Here is a 14,740-nt window from a genome sequence, read left to right as displayed (position 1 = left end):
AATCAATTTGCAACGGTTATGAGTTACGAAAACAAATTCCACATTGATTGGCTCTTGCACTTTCTTTCCCTGTGTACACAAATAGTCCACGGGAGGAAAATGAAAATTGCATTAGCCTCTGTGTTGTTGAACGGTGAAATCAGCTGATACAATTATGGGCTGTTTAGGAGCCCTACCGGATTAGAATAATGAGAAGAGCTACTTAAACAGGAACAGCTTTAACGCCACAGGTGGAGAAGCAGTTGGTATTACTAACACCCAAAATCAACGTGCTAATGTTGCGAGAGTCTAACAGAAATCAAAAAGATGCTTTAATGTTTTTGTTTTTGACAAATATTACAGATGGATATTCCTAAACTATGAGCTGAATAACGATCAATATAACCTTAAGCTGATCTTGTAACCTCGGCTCTTAAATCACACTGAAAGGCAGAGTTTTAGTAATGCAAACATCTTGAAAGTAGACACACAAATGATTGATTTTATGCACCAAATCTCTTAGCTTGTGCTTTTTTTTTTTTAGGCTGGAGTCTCCAACACGGACCTTGACCATGGAGGCTCCCAGAGGGGTGGAAGTGAGTGCTGCCCAGGGGCCGCTGAAGGTCAGCGGTCGAAAGGATCTACAGCTGGAGTCCACGGAGGGAGAGGTGAGGACGATTAGAAAGGATGCTCCAAGTGAAGACTTTGTGCCCTTGTTTATTTGTATCCCGTTTAGTTTTTTAGTTATAAATGTCAATTCATTTTGTATTTTATTTCCATAGGGTTGGCGTGTGAGATGGGACATATGTTCTCTTTTATGTGGAATAATTGTGGAATAATGGACAATTTACAAATTGTATGTTTAAAACAAAATGCTTTATGACGAGATTAAGACTCTACAGCGCTAAACATAGTACAATTGAGGCTGATGAGTGAACCTGATGATTAAAAAGCACCTTGAGCGATGTTATTTTAAGGACTTCTAGCATGTCTCTGATGTTTTATCTCCCAGATACTTTTAGATGCCAAAACCATTCAGCTGGGTAGTCTCCCGCTCGGCGTCTACACAGAGTCGCCCAATCAGGCCTCCCAGGAGCAGGCCGTATTCGAGGTGTGTGTCTGCCCTAGCGGCAAGATCTACCTGTCTCCCGCAGAGACCAGCTCCACCTGCCAGGCCATGAGCAACATCTGCCTCTGGAGCTGACCTGGGAGCAGTGTTGTTGATGGGGGACATCTCTGACATCTGCTCTGGAGCTGCTGAGATTGAGAATCCTCCGTTGGTACATTTTACGGAGAGTCGAACTCAACCACAGCGGAGATAGAGCTTGAACTCTAAGCTGAGTTCAGACCAGTACGGAAGTATCCGAGTCGGCTGCCTCTGATGGTCTTTTGGATGTCAAGACAACTGACGGGGTTTGAGGAATGGCAGTCAGAGTAGCTCTCTGAAATCAGGAATTTCACATAAGAACAGGAACGTTTCCCACTACCTTATATTGGAGGCAGAGGACACACCCTTTATTTTTCTACTTCATTGTAGACATGCAGTGACTATTTTCAAGATTTAGAAAGAGTAAATGAGAAAGTGAATCACAGGTGCCTTCAGCTTTGAAGGAACTATTGTGACTATTGTGTAATATTGAACCTGTCTTTGTAATCAGAGAGTTAAAGTTTTTTAACATTTGATGTGAGAAAAACAAGTAAGCACAATTCTGTCATGTTTTCTTCCCAAACAATCCAGATTTTTTTTTTTTTAAATAAGCTCAATAGATATTTTAGTTTTTTCTCCTGTTTGCAGCTATTTAATTTGAAATTAAACATGTTTTTATGTGGCACACATTGTACTCGGAAGTTTAACTGTGTTAAAATTAACCAGTTAAAAACAAATGCACATGCTGTTTTGAATGCCCAGGCAAGTTGTGCCCCAGTGACTTCTTCACTTTAAGGTAAATACTCCACCTTTTTCTTGATAATGTTGATGCTACAAGAGAAAATTTGGTGAAAAAAAAAACTGTCTCACAAGAAGGTCCATTAGGAAGCTGTTCTTCAGCAGATGGAGTTTGCCCAGTTATGGTGAGTGTTCTTTTAACATTATAACAAATTAATATGAAGTTAAGTTTGACTCAGTAAATTCTCTATCTTGCTTCTTTTTTGTGTTTTGAAGTCCACTTGCGAAGTTCAAAGAAAGTGTGCTCATTTAATTACCTGCTAGTAATGCTCGCTTCCCTCTGAGACGGCGCTCCAATGTGGAGTTTGACTCGAGAGGCTGGCTGACCTTGGCACTGCAGCTGAGAGCGAGGGAGGCAGGCAGGCATGTGTCAGCAGGCCTGCTGGGGTGCAAAGCCTCGCTCCACTCCACTTCCTCATCCTCCATCATTGCCCTGCGGCAGACGGGCTCGTTTGGTAAGAGCCATGATGGCATTCTAACAATAGCTTAGCTGCCTTGTCCAGATGTTTTTTTATGCTTCAAAGATGCACGATGAAAGATTTTGTTTGTGAAAATGCACCTGTAATGTCACTCTACAACAGAAAAGCGTGAGGTAAGATGCTGCAAGATTCACCTCATTTGCCCAAATTGTATAGTGACTGTCTTTCTGCCAAATTAAGTGACAAATTGTATTTGATTTAAACTAAATTATTTATTTAGATCATGCATTCATATGATGCACCGCCTGACCATAACTGAGTGGCTCAACACAGCTACTATGGTTACCGTGAATGGGAAGGACTGATGCATGTACCAGGAAGAAAGCAAATAAATATCTCAAAAACTAAAAGGACAATTGCACTAAAGGCAAGGGCCTGTTATCATTGAAATAGCACAGTAATGCAGCCGAACAAAGGAGAATAAATTAAGATGGCCTCACTGAGTAGACAAAACAGTCTTCAAGGCATTCTACTTCTTAGCTTTTCTTCTCTGCTTTATATACAGTAAAATATTAATATGTCATTTTTTTGTACCACAGCATTTTACACTTTAGCCATGCTTTCCTGTTTGCCACTCAAAAGGATGAACTTTGACTTCTGTATATGGCGATGTCATGAACATACCTTCTATAGGTTATAGGGTCAAACCTGCGTCATAGAACTGATGTGGAGTAGTGTCTTTCAAGCTCTCATTTAATTTAATTTTAATTCAGTCAGTATGAGAGGTAAACAAGATTACTGCACAACTAATTCAACACATTCCTTCATTTAGTTGAGAACTTACACAGCAGAAAAAAGTAATCAAAAAGTCATAAAAAAAATAAAGAACCTCAATGCTGCAGAATGATTCAGATTTGTATTTTACCCGAAGGAGTTGCATGCCATCAGTTTTGGTTCATCTGGTTAAAATGAATAATTTGTGACAGGTTCAGTATATTGACTTTTCTGTGTTTATTTGATTTAAAAAAAAAAAAAAAAAAAAGAAAAGGATTGTGTTATCTTGCGTGACATCACTCGATCTGCAGACATGTTCTTGAATGCAGTTTATCCTCGCTGCAAGGAAATGTAATTAGCACAGAAACCTATAGGGTATAGTATTAATCACTACTAGTCACAAGTGGTAATGGTTTATCTAAATAATCTATCAGAAAGTTTCCCTTATCTAGGAATTTCTCACAGATTTGGAGAGCTCTCCAAGTTGAATCTTCACTCCAATACTTAGCTTGTGCTGCCACCTATGGCTTCAATCCGCTCCATTACTGCCTGGACAGAGGGCAGAATTTATTTGCAAATATATCAGCGTAACAATTAATATTCTGGGTTAAAGACCATATTTAAGTAAAGAGACAGGACAACTGATTATAAAAGAATCTTTAATTCTTGAATGAACTGTAACTTGATGAAAATAAACAGTAAATGTATTGAAGTGATTCTGATTATAGATCATTTAGATAAATGTAATGAGGCTCTTATGATTCCTGCATGTGTGTATATCAAATGTCTCAGACAAATATTTTGAACGCTTCACCACCAGCTGTGATATACTGTACATCGACTTAAAATAAACAATTTTGGCATAAAGAAGCATTTATTAACCTGGAATCAGCTCGCATAGTATACTTTAAGTCAAACTATAATTTCTTTAAAGTTAGTCATTTTCAGTGACTAATACATTTATTCGTTAAAAAAATAATTTCTACCAAATAAACATTCATTTCTCGTCTACTGATAATGGTTTGCAAAGCCTTACAAACCTGTAATGGACATAAGTGGTTATGCTTTATATTGAGAAGGCCAGTCGGACCCGTTTACAGGCGCCTCTCTCTTCAGTAGTTGCCTCTGTAGTCTGGGACTGGTCTGTAAGAGCGAAAAGGTCTTCTGCTTCCAACTGCATTCCACGCTTCACTGTACTCGCTCTGCCTGTAACCAATAGATGAGAACAAAGCTTATGAAAAACAACAGCCTCAAATCAAATACTGTGGTCGGTTTAACAAACAAACCGCTTTGAAACGGTTATTTGCTCCAAACTAGTCCTATCCCGCCTTCATGAGAGCTATATGTACACATATTGAGCCTATTCTTATTGCTATAATAGAAATGCATGTCGGTATAAAGCAGTACAACTCAATAAAAATGTGACTAAACTGCCAACTGGGTTCAGCAGCACAGAAACTAAAAAGTGAATTATTCTGTTACGCTTAGGTTAATTTAGAGAAAAATATGCTGACCAACTACTTTTATTTTATACTCCATTTGAAACAATTACAAAAACAGCAATTTCTGATTAGCAAGGCAACCAGCAGAAGGACACTGAACAGATAACATGTTATTCTTCGAGTATGCAAGGCCAGCAGTTTCTTATCCAACACCAGAGAAGAAAGCAAATATACACATTTAGTAAAATGTGGGATTAAAAAAAAAAAAAAAAAAGCACTAACCTCATATTATCATCTTGCAGGTCCACAGCTTTGATGGCAGATCTGGAAATCCCCAAACCTTGAGGAATCCTATCTGGATACCTCACTGCAATCTTCATGCCGTTCAGCTCACACCCCTGAAGAAGTGAACAAGGATCCCCAAAAAACTGTTTTAGAGGCATGAATATCAGCAGGCTGGAGAAAATCCTGTCTGCCACCCAATAACTGTATGCAATCTAAGAGTACTTACATGGAAGCGTCTGATTGCTTCATCACAATGCTCTTGTTTTGTAAAGTTAACGAAGGCACATCGTTTGTAAGTCAGAACCTTCACACTACTAACAGCCCCGACCCTGCAAGAGAAGACGACATTACTATGCAACTCATGTATCTGACTACAAAGGTTAAGCTGTGGAAAACTCTGCTTTAGTGTCTCACAGAAATGAACCTAATGCTCTCTTCTTACTTGCTAAACATGTTTGCTATCACAGACTCGGTTACTGGGTAAACCAAGTTTCCCACCCAAACTGGAAACAGCTCCCTGTTGAAAGAAAAGTGAGTCTATAAGAACATGAAAAACACCATCTTCATAACAAAGTCTAAACTACATGACACATTTCTAATTTTAGGAGAAGCAATACCAATAAGTACAGTCTGTAGAGGACGTAACAAGAACTGATCATTCATACTGGCCAATATTGGTATCCATTATGCTTTAATTTACATATTGATCTGCATGTTAAAGTTCAAACATTTAAGGGAGAATTCTGGCTGTTTGAAGCGGAGACGAGTTGCTGGAGGACAGAGCTCGTTCCTGCTGCACATCATTAATCATGCTCCAGTTACAGACAACATTTTACCCTTCACATAGAGGAAGCCTCGATAAAGCTCATTTGCCAGTAAGTACCTTCAGTTATTATATAGTGAATATTAAGGCAGTACGGAGATGCCACTTGGGCAAAAAATTACATCGGGCTCGGTGCCAATTTATTTTACAACATGCAACTTAACTAAAACATCAGATTCATTAAGACTCCACGGGCAAGATAGTTTGCATTAATTAACAAATCTCAGAGGTAACTATGGCTACTTTTAAGGACAAAGTGGATAGTGATCCATGTTTCCTTAGAATTAAGCTACAAGAAGATGTGATAATATTTAAAACAGAATGCCACTGAATAACCACATCACAGCAGTTGTAATAAGTGTTAATTCATAATAAAAACGTTGCCGTGTGATTGAATCTGTACTCACTGCGGTGGGTGCATGTTGTTGGTCTTCGTGGGTTGACTATGGACATTCGACATGTTCTGAACTGGGCCTAAAGGTTTGTTCTGAAATGCTGGTTTTGGTGGAGCAGGGATTGTGTTGGCTGAAAGGACTGGCGAGACTCCGGTGACATTTGCTACTTGAGCCGGTTGGACAGTGCCATTTGAATGAATAGATCCTACCAACAAAGACAATTTAAAAAAATTGTAGTGTACAAACATACTTTCAAGTACGCTACTCATAATGTAGCATGTGTACAGTACGAGTTTAGGAAATGAAGCCTAAACAGGTGAGCTACAGCTATGTTTGTATTTCCTCTGATGCATGGCAGTATACACATGTGAAATCACTCACCAGGCCGGTGGTTTAGTTTGGACAGCACTTCTAGTGCCTTTTGTACCGTCTCATGAATAATTAAAGCATTTGAGCTCTGCTCCCGAGTGAAACCATACTCCTGAAACAGAACACAGAATTCCAGTTTCCCTTCAGTGAATTATCATCTATCCACTTCCCTTTAAGACAGGACCAGAACCGGTTAAACTCTCACATTGCTTTTTAGTGTGCTGACTTCTTGAATAGACATATGGAAAAAGAAATGTGGGACTACACACCATTAGTTGTGTTATCTGCACCCGCATCAGTTCCTGGGCAGCCTCCGCATATGAACTGTCCAGTTTGAGAACCTCCCTGAAGGCCTGGCCAGCCTCCTCGTACCTCTGGAAGAAGAAGAAGAACAAACGATGAGCTTCCACCACCTGCTACCCCCGAGGACTAAATCAAAGCTCAAGCTCACTGAAAGCCATCCTGCTGGAGAAATCCGCCCAGTTATTAGTAATCAGTTAATGTTTAGAGCAACAGCTAGTCAAAACAAGTTTGAGTAGATAACGATGTGACCCTGCACAGCTCAATGACATTTTGAATGAAATCAGTGGTGTTGCAACAAGGCCAAATTGACTAGTCATTCCAACTAAAATTGCTAAGATGTGAACATACATACATACATACATACATACATAGAAGGGAGAAAACACTAAACAGTGGCCCATGGGCTATAATCAATACAAAATTCTACTGTGTGACTAAAAAACTAGAAACACGGCAGTGGGCTCAAGCACTCTGAGATAATGAGCTAGATGCCGCTGTTGCAAAAGAGTCTGCGTGCTGGACACAGTTAGATGCGTCCCACGCATCAACATGACATGTATAAACAGGGCACATATAGGAGACCATTTACCTTTAGACCTGCCAAAGCTCTGCCCCGCCTAAACAGGCCTTTAACCCAGCCCGGCCACATGCTCAGAGACAACTCGGCATCAGTCAGCGCCTTCTCATATTCTTGCATCTTTTCAAAACAGAAGGAACGATTGCCAAACAACCTGCGGCAGAAATAACAGTTAAAACCTTTAATGAAAGCCAGTGGTGGTGTAAATTTACTTTAAATTAAGTAAAGGGACATGCCCTTACTTAAACTCTGTAGGGTTGTACTTTATTGCATCGGTGAAGTATTTCACAGCCATATTAAAGTCTCCAGCACTTGCAAACCTATTTCCAATAACTATAGAAGAAGAAAGAAAAACATCAGTTTAAAAAAAAACAAAAACATTTAATAGTTGAGAGTTTGTAAATGAGATGGATAAAGCTTACCTGCAAGATCAGTACTTATTTTTACATTATCTTCAAAAGCAGGGCTGCTGCGGGTGGCAGAATCCTGTTCGGACAGTAAGAGAGAAATGAGATGATCGAACTTATCCCAAATAATACGGTCAAATCTGTCGTCGTAGGAATTGTATTTATCATGCGTCGTCTCTGTTGCGAAGGTGACTTAAACCTCACCTTCTTTTCAACATCCGGGTCTTCGTTAGGTTTGTCGGGGACGATTTTAGGTTCTTTGACGGGCGTCTTTTTTTTCTCCCTCATCTCGGGCTTGGGCTTCTGCTCCAATTTACGCCTGGCTATAAGAGCAGCTTTACTCACAAAAGTGCTGGTCATGTCCAGTTCCTTAAAAAGAAGAAATAAAGAACAAAGACACGTTTAGGCCCTGATCAGACCGAGTGTGTTTTAGGAGTGGGAAACGCAACGTGCACTCAAGATGTGTATAGATTATATGTCCTTTAAAATGCATTTCATTCATATTACAGTGCTGTCCCCTTCATTGGATAACACACACATAAATTCCAGATTTTTAAAACAAACTTTTTTTGTTGTTGACTCACACTTCTTAAATGAGAGGACTATGGATTGTAATTGGTACCTCAGAGTCGCCCGAGTCATTCCTGGTGTCGCTATCTTCATCACTGGATTCGTCGTCACTACTGCCACTGCTGTCTGTATCTTTTGCTGAGGCACACTGTTTATCACTAGAAATGGTATTGATTTTGGATTCATCGTTAACTCGTTTGCTGCCCTCTGTTTTAGATTGCTGTGAATCAGAAAGAAAGAATGTTAAAGCTCGCAGCTCGATGAAAATGTGTTGGAGGCTCGCATCAGTAATAAAGACGTTGCACACATTGATCGTTACCTCTTCACTTTTTATAGGGTTGCGTTTTTCCCTCTCCAACTTCTGAAGCCGTCTTTTCTCCTTTCGTTTCTGTAGGACGAGAATACACAATGAAAAAAATTGAATCTACACAATCAGGCATTAACTCACCGCTATGAAACTCATATTAGAGATTGTAGAATTTACCATTTTCTTAAGTCGCTTCTTCTCAGCCTTTTCCTTCACTTTTTTTACTTCTTCTAATAATCTGGCTTTTCTTTCAAAGTCCTACAAGAGTTGCAAAAAAACATTGTATGGACTTCAACCACTTCACATCATAACAAAACCATCTATTTGACAAGAGAGGCAAAATAAAAGTGAACTTACACTCTCCTTTGCTTCAACTTTTACAGAGTGCGGGCAAGGAACCTCACGTGATGAAGCGTAGTAATGCAGTGGAAGCGGATAAACAGAGCCGGACGACCTTGTATGGCTCCCACTTAATCCTCTATCACGACTCTTGTCAGTTCCATCCTCATCATCGCATTTCATACCCGCTAGGAAAGATAATTTCACAAATAAAAACACTGAAAACAGACTTGTGTGTGTGTGCAGCAGATGTGTAATGCAACATATTCTTACCAACAAGGCCAAGTCTTACTATCTTTTGAAAACCAGGACGACACTCAAACAAATCCATGACCCTTTGCTAGAGAGGAGAAAGAGAAATGTGATGGTCAGTTCCACACACAATTAGCTCAGTACCGTCAGCCTTGAAACATTGTCCTTAACTTAGGCCCCATTGTACTCGAAACAAAAGAAAGGTAGGAGTGTTCACAAGGCTGTGTGCCAATGCCAGTACTGAATGTGAACCGGAGTTGCAGTGAGTGAACACTAAAGCACGGCTTCCGAAGGTTTCACTTTCATTTACCCGTGGGAAGATGACTCGCTGAAATCAACACCAACAAGCTAATATCCGCGCACTAGTAAAGCTAACAACTCTGGAGACTGCATCTAATTTGGTGAAATGTACTGTAGGAGAGCCGTTAACTAAGCAGTGCACGTCAGCAACAGTGGCGTTTGGGCACATGTTTGGAAAACACACAGCTACATCACGAGACAAAAGCATGTAAACAAAGACAGGCAAATGTTTGAACTTCTTTATCCAATCACAGGTGAGGCGATGCAATCCAAGTAAAAGACTCTGACTACTCTTGACATTGATCGGTAGCATTTTGATGTTTGTGTCTGGTGCTCTCCTGCCAATGCAAAGAGGAAAAACATGCAGGCCACAAGCAGACTGTACAGGTAAGCTGTAAAAGGCAGTGATATCCCAATTAAAGAGATTATGACACCAATAAAAACAATGTAGCATTCAACACAGGGAAGGAGGTTCTGCAAATGTTTTATCCCAAATCTCTATAAACAGATTCTGCATTCACAAGTGGAATCTGTACATAGAATATATATGTATACACACACCGCTACTTAAATTTAACAATGACAGTTGCTAGATCACAAAATGCCTGGAAGATATATCATCGCCAGTATCGTAATTCACTGTAAACTGGATGCTTGTGAGCATTATAACTTCAGGTTTTAAATATATCAGACCAATTCAAACGAATACGAGTGTATTTGTTACTTATCAATGCTTAACTCACATCTTGTTTGGCTTATTGTTTTGTATGGCAACTAATGTTAACTACGCACTTTTGTTGAAGAATATATAAACAGGAAGTGAATGTGCGCACTGTGGAGTGCAGTAAAACAGGTCAAAGTTTGGTCTGGGGAATTCATTACTAGCTTCAAAATACAAGATGGACGACGGTTAATGCAATATTTGGGACCGTTCCCCAGGCTTTAATATCATACCCATGTGCGCTGACCCACAAACCAAGAGCCAACATACGGGAGCTAACGTCCTGTTGTCTTTGATCTGTGTGCCCAAAAGCTAAAGAAAGTTTAAAACATATACTTACGACCATTCGGACATCAGTAAACTCTGAAGAAGAAGACGACAAGCAAACAATGTAATTATATGTAGAATAACTGTATAACACAACCAACAGGGTTATTCGATGATGTATCAGTAGATAGCGGTAGGTAACTTCCTACTGTGACAATCGCGCTAGCCTGTTAGCTAAACTCGCCGCAAACTTTTTATAGAGGCTAATAGGCATGTTCTTACCACTCTCGTCTCTAAATATATCCATGTTTAGTCACCCATGCTTTTCCCAAAGCCTCATACACTCGTGAATGCAAGTTAATTGCACACAAAGTTGAATTAATTTAACGTAAGCAGCCTGTAACTTTTGCAGCGTGCATGTTGTTTGCGCGCTCTTGACCAGCTTCTGCCTTCATCACGTGGGCGGACGGAACTTTTTGTACGCATGCGCACTGTGACACCACAGACCAGCGAAGCACCTTTGCTGCCCCCTATCGGACCCATGCTCACACAGCAGTAATACTATTCTATTACATTACTTCTAAATTGGTATGACTCCAGCAAGCCACTAGACTAATATATTTTACACATAATATATCTTTTTAATTTTACATTTATTTAATGTGAATAGTGCTTCAATGGTTCTTACTCTTTGCACGGCTCTCGTTCTGGTGTAATAGCTTTGTTTCTCTCTACATTTCTTGCACAACAATCATTTAACAGTAAAACTGACATATCCCATTTTCTCCAATTAAAACAGCAAAATTACAATTTTAAAGATCGTTAATACATACAGTACAAGGAATGTCACACAATTAGTCAAAATAATTCAGTAGCGAGCACATTTTCTTTTGATGAAAACTAAATATCAAACAATTCGACAGCATACATTATAAAGTACCCTTGATTAGGTCATGGTTGCTGCTCCTATGCACGGCACACATGCCTTTAAATTTTCATCTTTAATATTAAAATTGAATTCAAAGGCATTCTGAGAACCTTTTGCTAAACTAGTCCTGGTATTAAAAATGTTAACCAATTTATGTTTGAGACCAATGATGCAATTACATAACTACTATTGCTTTGACATCATGGACCCACCTCATACAAGGCAATGCCATAAAAGGTTATGAAAAGGCATCACATGGCTTCTTCTCTCACAACCAGTGAAAGGGCTGCTGCAGTTCTAGCTCCCGTTTACTATAACTTGCAAAGCAACCTCCTTTGGTCGAGTGGTGAGAAGTGGTGGCCTTATCTCCTTTATTTAGTGTTTAAAGGTCAACCCCGAGTCACAAACGCTTCTCAGTTGCCACATGTTAATGTAAGTAACAGCAACAAAGAGCCTCCATTATAACCTGAATTTCGGTGTGAAGTTTTTGAGATTAACATTAGGAAACCGGCATCAGGGACTTGCCTGGATCTAGACCTTTGAAACGATCAGTGCCAGGCGCAGGCCTAGCGTTATTGTTAAGAGTTGTCAGTTGTGCGCTGGAACCGGGTAGTAATACTAACGACAATGGAGACCGCTACAGACAACATTGATGCGTCTGTAGGCTGTTCTAAATCAGTTAAAAGTACTGAACAGCACTCTGCGCTGATGTACAATGTACTGCTACGAGGTTGAGATTTTGGCACAGCTTCATTTTCCGTGGCGTCTTTGTTGGCTTGTCACGGCCCCGATCCTCTACTCTTCTTGAGCCTCCCTCATTTGTGTCCATAACTGCAACGTTATGCTCTGACTGCCAACTCTTTAGCTATTACATGTAATCTAAAAACTTAACACACATCCTTCCAGAATAGATGTCTGGTCTATATGTGACAAATACCCCGACATCTCTGAATAGTTGGTCTCTGGTCAGAGAAAATCAAACCCCTCAACCCCCGTGGAAATTGATTAGAATGTCAGTCTGAAGATGGAAACAGACTGTAACAAGTCAACAGTTTTGTTTGATATCAGGCAAATCAGGCTGTCCAGTGTGAATCTTCCCTTCATTGTATAGTTCTTCCATGGCGTACAGAAAAGGTGACGAGTCGGTGGTAAACAGAGCTGAGGAGGATGATGGCCACTACCACCATGCCACAGATGAGGCCGAAGGCCCAGCGGGGTCCCAGGATGGTATAGGCCTGGGAGACAAAGACTGGGGCCACCGTCCGCGCCCCACTCCCTGAGGCCGTCAACCAGCCCATGTACACACCCTGCACACAAACAACAGAAAACATCCACACTCTGGGTTCTCAAAAGATAATTGTAATAATATAGAGAAATGTATGGGCACACTCAAAGTGGTTTAAAAGGACCCCAATCATTTCAACTTGTTAAAAGCAACACAGTCCTCTTACCTGAGGTTTGGGTCCTAGGATTTTGGAATACAGTGTGTATGACATCACGTTGCAGGCTGGGTATCCCACCCCGATGAGGATGTTGGATGAGATGTACTGGGCCAGATGGATGGCAGGAGTGTACTGGCACCAGATCTGTTCATATGGGCAGCCTGTTGGCTCTATAGAGTTGTTGGAGGCTTTAGACCTTTGACTGACCAAAGAGTTGTTTTTGAGGTCTGTATTTTGAAAGGAAAAACAGAACATGAATTCTCAGCCAGACTGAGTCCATTATCTTTCTTTAACCGCTTATCCTGTTCGGGGCATTGATGACACATATCGAGAGAGAGAGAGAACCATTCACACTCATATCCACACGTACGAGCAATTTAGAGTCATCAATTTACCTAAGCTGCATGTCTTTGGACTGTGGGAGAAAGCCACAGAAGGCCCGTCTAGCCCGGGAATCAAACCCTCACTTGCTGTGAGGCGACAGTGCAAGCCACCACAGCACCCATGCAGCCCGGTGGGCATTTCCAAGTCATCCAGTGTAACTCTCAGCTGTATTCTTGCCGCCCCAAGAATTGGCAACACTAAACACCAATATACTAATGTCCCCACACTCAAAGCAGAGAGGCCAAAGAGTATCATTTTAATCAAGAGAAATCAGCAAACCGAGCCAAAAGGCAAATCATTCTGCAGCTATTAATTACTCAACAGAGGAAACTGAACAGTGCATACCTGCCCACTGGATTTTCGGATAATGATTCCCCCATGGAAGCAGAATAAAGAAACCACAGAATATAATGGCCAAGCCTGCTAGAAACACAGGACGATCCCCGATCCTGAAAGAAAATAATGAATTTGGTTAATCGTGGAGAAAGTTTGACGCTGAAATATATTTTGATCTAATCCATACATGTATGAAGAAGGGTACCTTTCAGATGCCACTTTTACAGCTAGAAACACCAACACGGATTGTAATCCAATGCAGCAGATGATGATGCCATTGTACAACACAGCTTCTTTCCTTGTCCAAGCGAACATGTCCATGGACAAAGGGGTGGCAATCCTGAAAAATTATTTTAAAAAAAAACCTACAGTCAGATTTAGAAAACGTTATACAACAGAGTATAAAGAGGCGGCCGAAAAAGTAGCAATACGTGTCTTTGTTGTATTCCAACTTGTCTGCCTCAGTAGACTGTAATGGAATACATACGTCTCATAGACCGCAAAGATGAACATGACGATGAAGAAGAGAACGTTGGAAGTCAGGACTGCGATCTTATCAATGGTCTCCTCAGTCTCTTCACTAATGTCATCTCCATCTACAGGAAAGGGGAGAAGATAACAAAAGCATGAACCAAATAGCAAAGACCAATATCCTGCAACGACAACTAGACATTTAGCAGTGAATGTATTATCTTTTTTTTTTCCTTTTTTTTTTTAAAAATAAATAAATAAATAAATAAATAAATAAATATATATATATATATATATAAAAAAAAACCACATTTCTCAGTGGTACTAATAGAACAGGCCTGGACTTGGGCTGCCTTGTGACATGCTTTCTTTTCTGGTAATGTCAAACAGTGTCCACTAAACTTATGATCACTTCTATAGATCTCTTAACTGGGCCTCTGCTGCAAACTTCTTCTTTTTCTGTTCTCTATATCACCACATTAATCAAAATCTGTGATAAAAAAAAAAAAAAAAGGGGAGTAGGACAATAAATACCTTCCGATATGTAGTTGATGGCTCGAATACGTCCACGCTCATCAACACGGTGAGCTCTGTTGACAAGTATCCAACAGACATCTTAGCCACTCTAAAATAACATTGAGAAACTCAATACTATACAATAAACTGACAAAAGCATAGCTAATGGATAAAAGAGTATGTGGATCT

At 40.2% G+C, this 14,740-nt stretch overlaps 3 protein-coding genes across 6 annotated transcripts in view; 1 reads left to right on the top strand and 2 right to left on the bottom strand.

The window, feature by feature from the left end:
* LOC116385547 (zeta-sarcoglycan-like) overlaps positions 1-1,712 on the top strand; it is a 25,196-nt gene extending 23,484 nt beyond the window's left edge. For all 3 annotated transcript variants that reach the window (XM_031851100.1, XM_031851099.1, XM_031851102.1), the window contains 2 exons: positions 524-647; positions 992-1,712. In XM_031851100.1, coding sequence (XP_031706960.1) covers positions 524-647; positions 992-1,183 — 316 coding nt within the window. In that variant the 3' untranslated portion in view covers positions 1,184-1,712. The remainder of the gene's footprint in view (positions 1-523; positions 648-991) is intronic.
* A 2,050-nt stretch (positions 1,713-3,762) lies between these two features.
* On the bottom strand, positions 3,763-10,925 carry LOC116385516 (uncharacterized). The gene is made up of 18 exons (XM_031851040.1): positions 10,757-10,925; positions 10,548-10,570; positions 9,208-9,274; positions 8,953-9,122; positions 8,773-8,853; positions 8,608-8,676; positions 8,341-8,508; positions 7,923-8,087; positions 7,734-7,797; positions 7,554-7,644; positions 7,324-7,465; positions 6,701-6,805; positions 6,444-6,543; positions 6,075-6,267; positions 5,287-5,361; positions 5,071-5,173; positions 4,842-4,957; positions 3,763-4,323 (listed from the first exon to the last, which is right to left on the bottom strand). Exons 1-18 carry the CDS (start codon positions 10,779-10,781, stop codon positions 4,230-4,232), a joined length of 1,851 nt encoding a protein of 616 aa, XP_031706900.1. The 5' UTR covers positions 10,782-10,925; the 3' UTR covers positions 3,763-4,229.
* Positions 10,926-11,138: 213 nt separating this feature from the next.
* mfsd8 (major facilitator superfamily domain containing 8) overlaps positions 11,139-14,740 on the bottom strand; it is a 6,410-nt gene continuing 2,808 nt past the window's right edge. For both annotated transcript variants that reach the window (XM_031851041.1, XM_031851043.1), the window contains 6 exons: positions 14,570-14,625; positions 14,052-14,160; positions 13,770-13,904; positions 13,574-13,677; positions 12,854-13,071; positions 11,139-12,709 (listed from right to left, as the gene is read on the bottom strand). In XM_031851041.1, coding sequence (XP_031706901.1) covers positions 12,503-12,709; positions 12,854-13,071; positions 13,574-13,677; positions 13,770-13,904; positions 14,052-14,160; positions 14,570-14,625 — 829 coding nt within the window. In that variant the 3' untranslated portion in view covers positions 11,139-12,502. The remainder of the gene's footprint in view (positions 12,710-12,853; positions 13,072-13,573; positions 13,678-13,769; positions 13,905-14,051; positions 14,161-14,569; positions 14,626-14,740) is intronic.

This window comes from Anarrhichthys ocellatus, unplaced genomic scaffold (assembly GCF_004355925.1).
Source record: "Anarrhichthys ocellatus isolate YVR2014 unplaced genomic scaffold, GSC_Weel_1.0 scaffold11, whole genome shotgun sequence".
Classification (NCBI taxonomy): Eukaryota; Metazoa; Chordata; class Actinopteri; order Perciformes; family Anarhichadidae; genus Anarrhichthys; species Anarrhichthys ocellatus.
Note: the sequence above shows the minus strand (reverse complement) of the source record. Positions and strands in the feature narration are given on the sequence as shown.

Bases quoted from the DNA above. Each gene is read 5' to 3' on its own strand.
- LOC116385516 (XM_031851040.1), bottom strand. From the start codon at position 10,781: ATGGATATATTTAGAGACGAGAGTG. The intron at 9,275-10,547 runs GTAAGTATATGT...TCTCCTCTCTAG, and splicing joins TTACTGATGTCCGAATGGTC to CAAAGGGTCATGGATTTGTT. The intron at 6,268-6,443 runs GTGAGTGATTTC...CTTTGTTGGTAG, and splicing joins CAAACTAAACCACCGGCCTG to GATCTATTCATTCAAATGGC.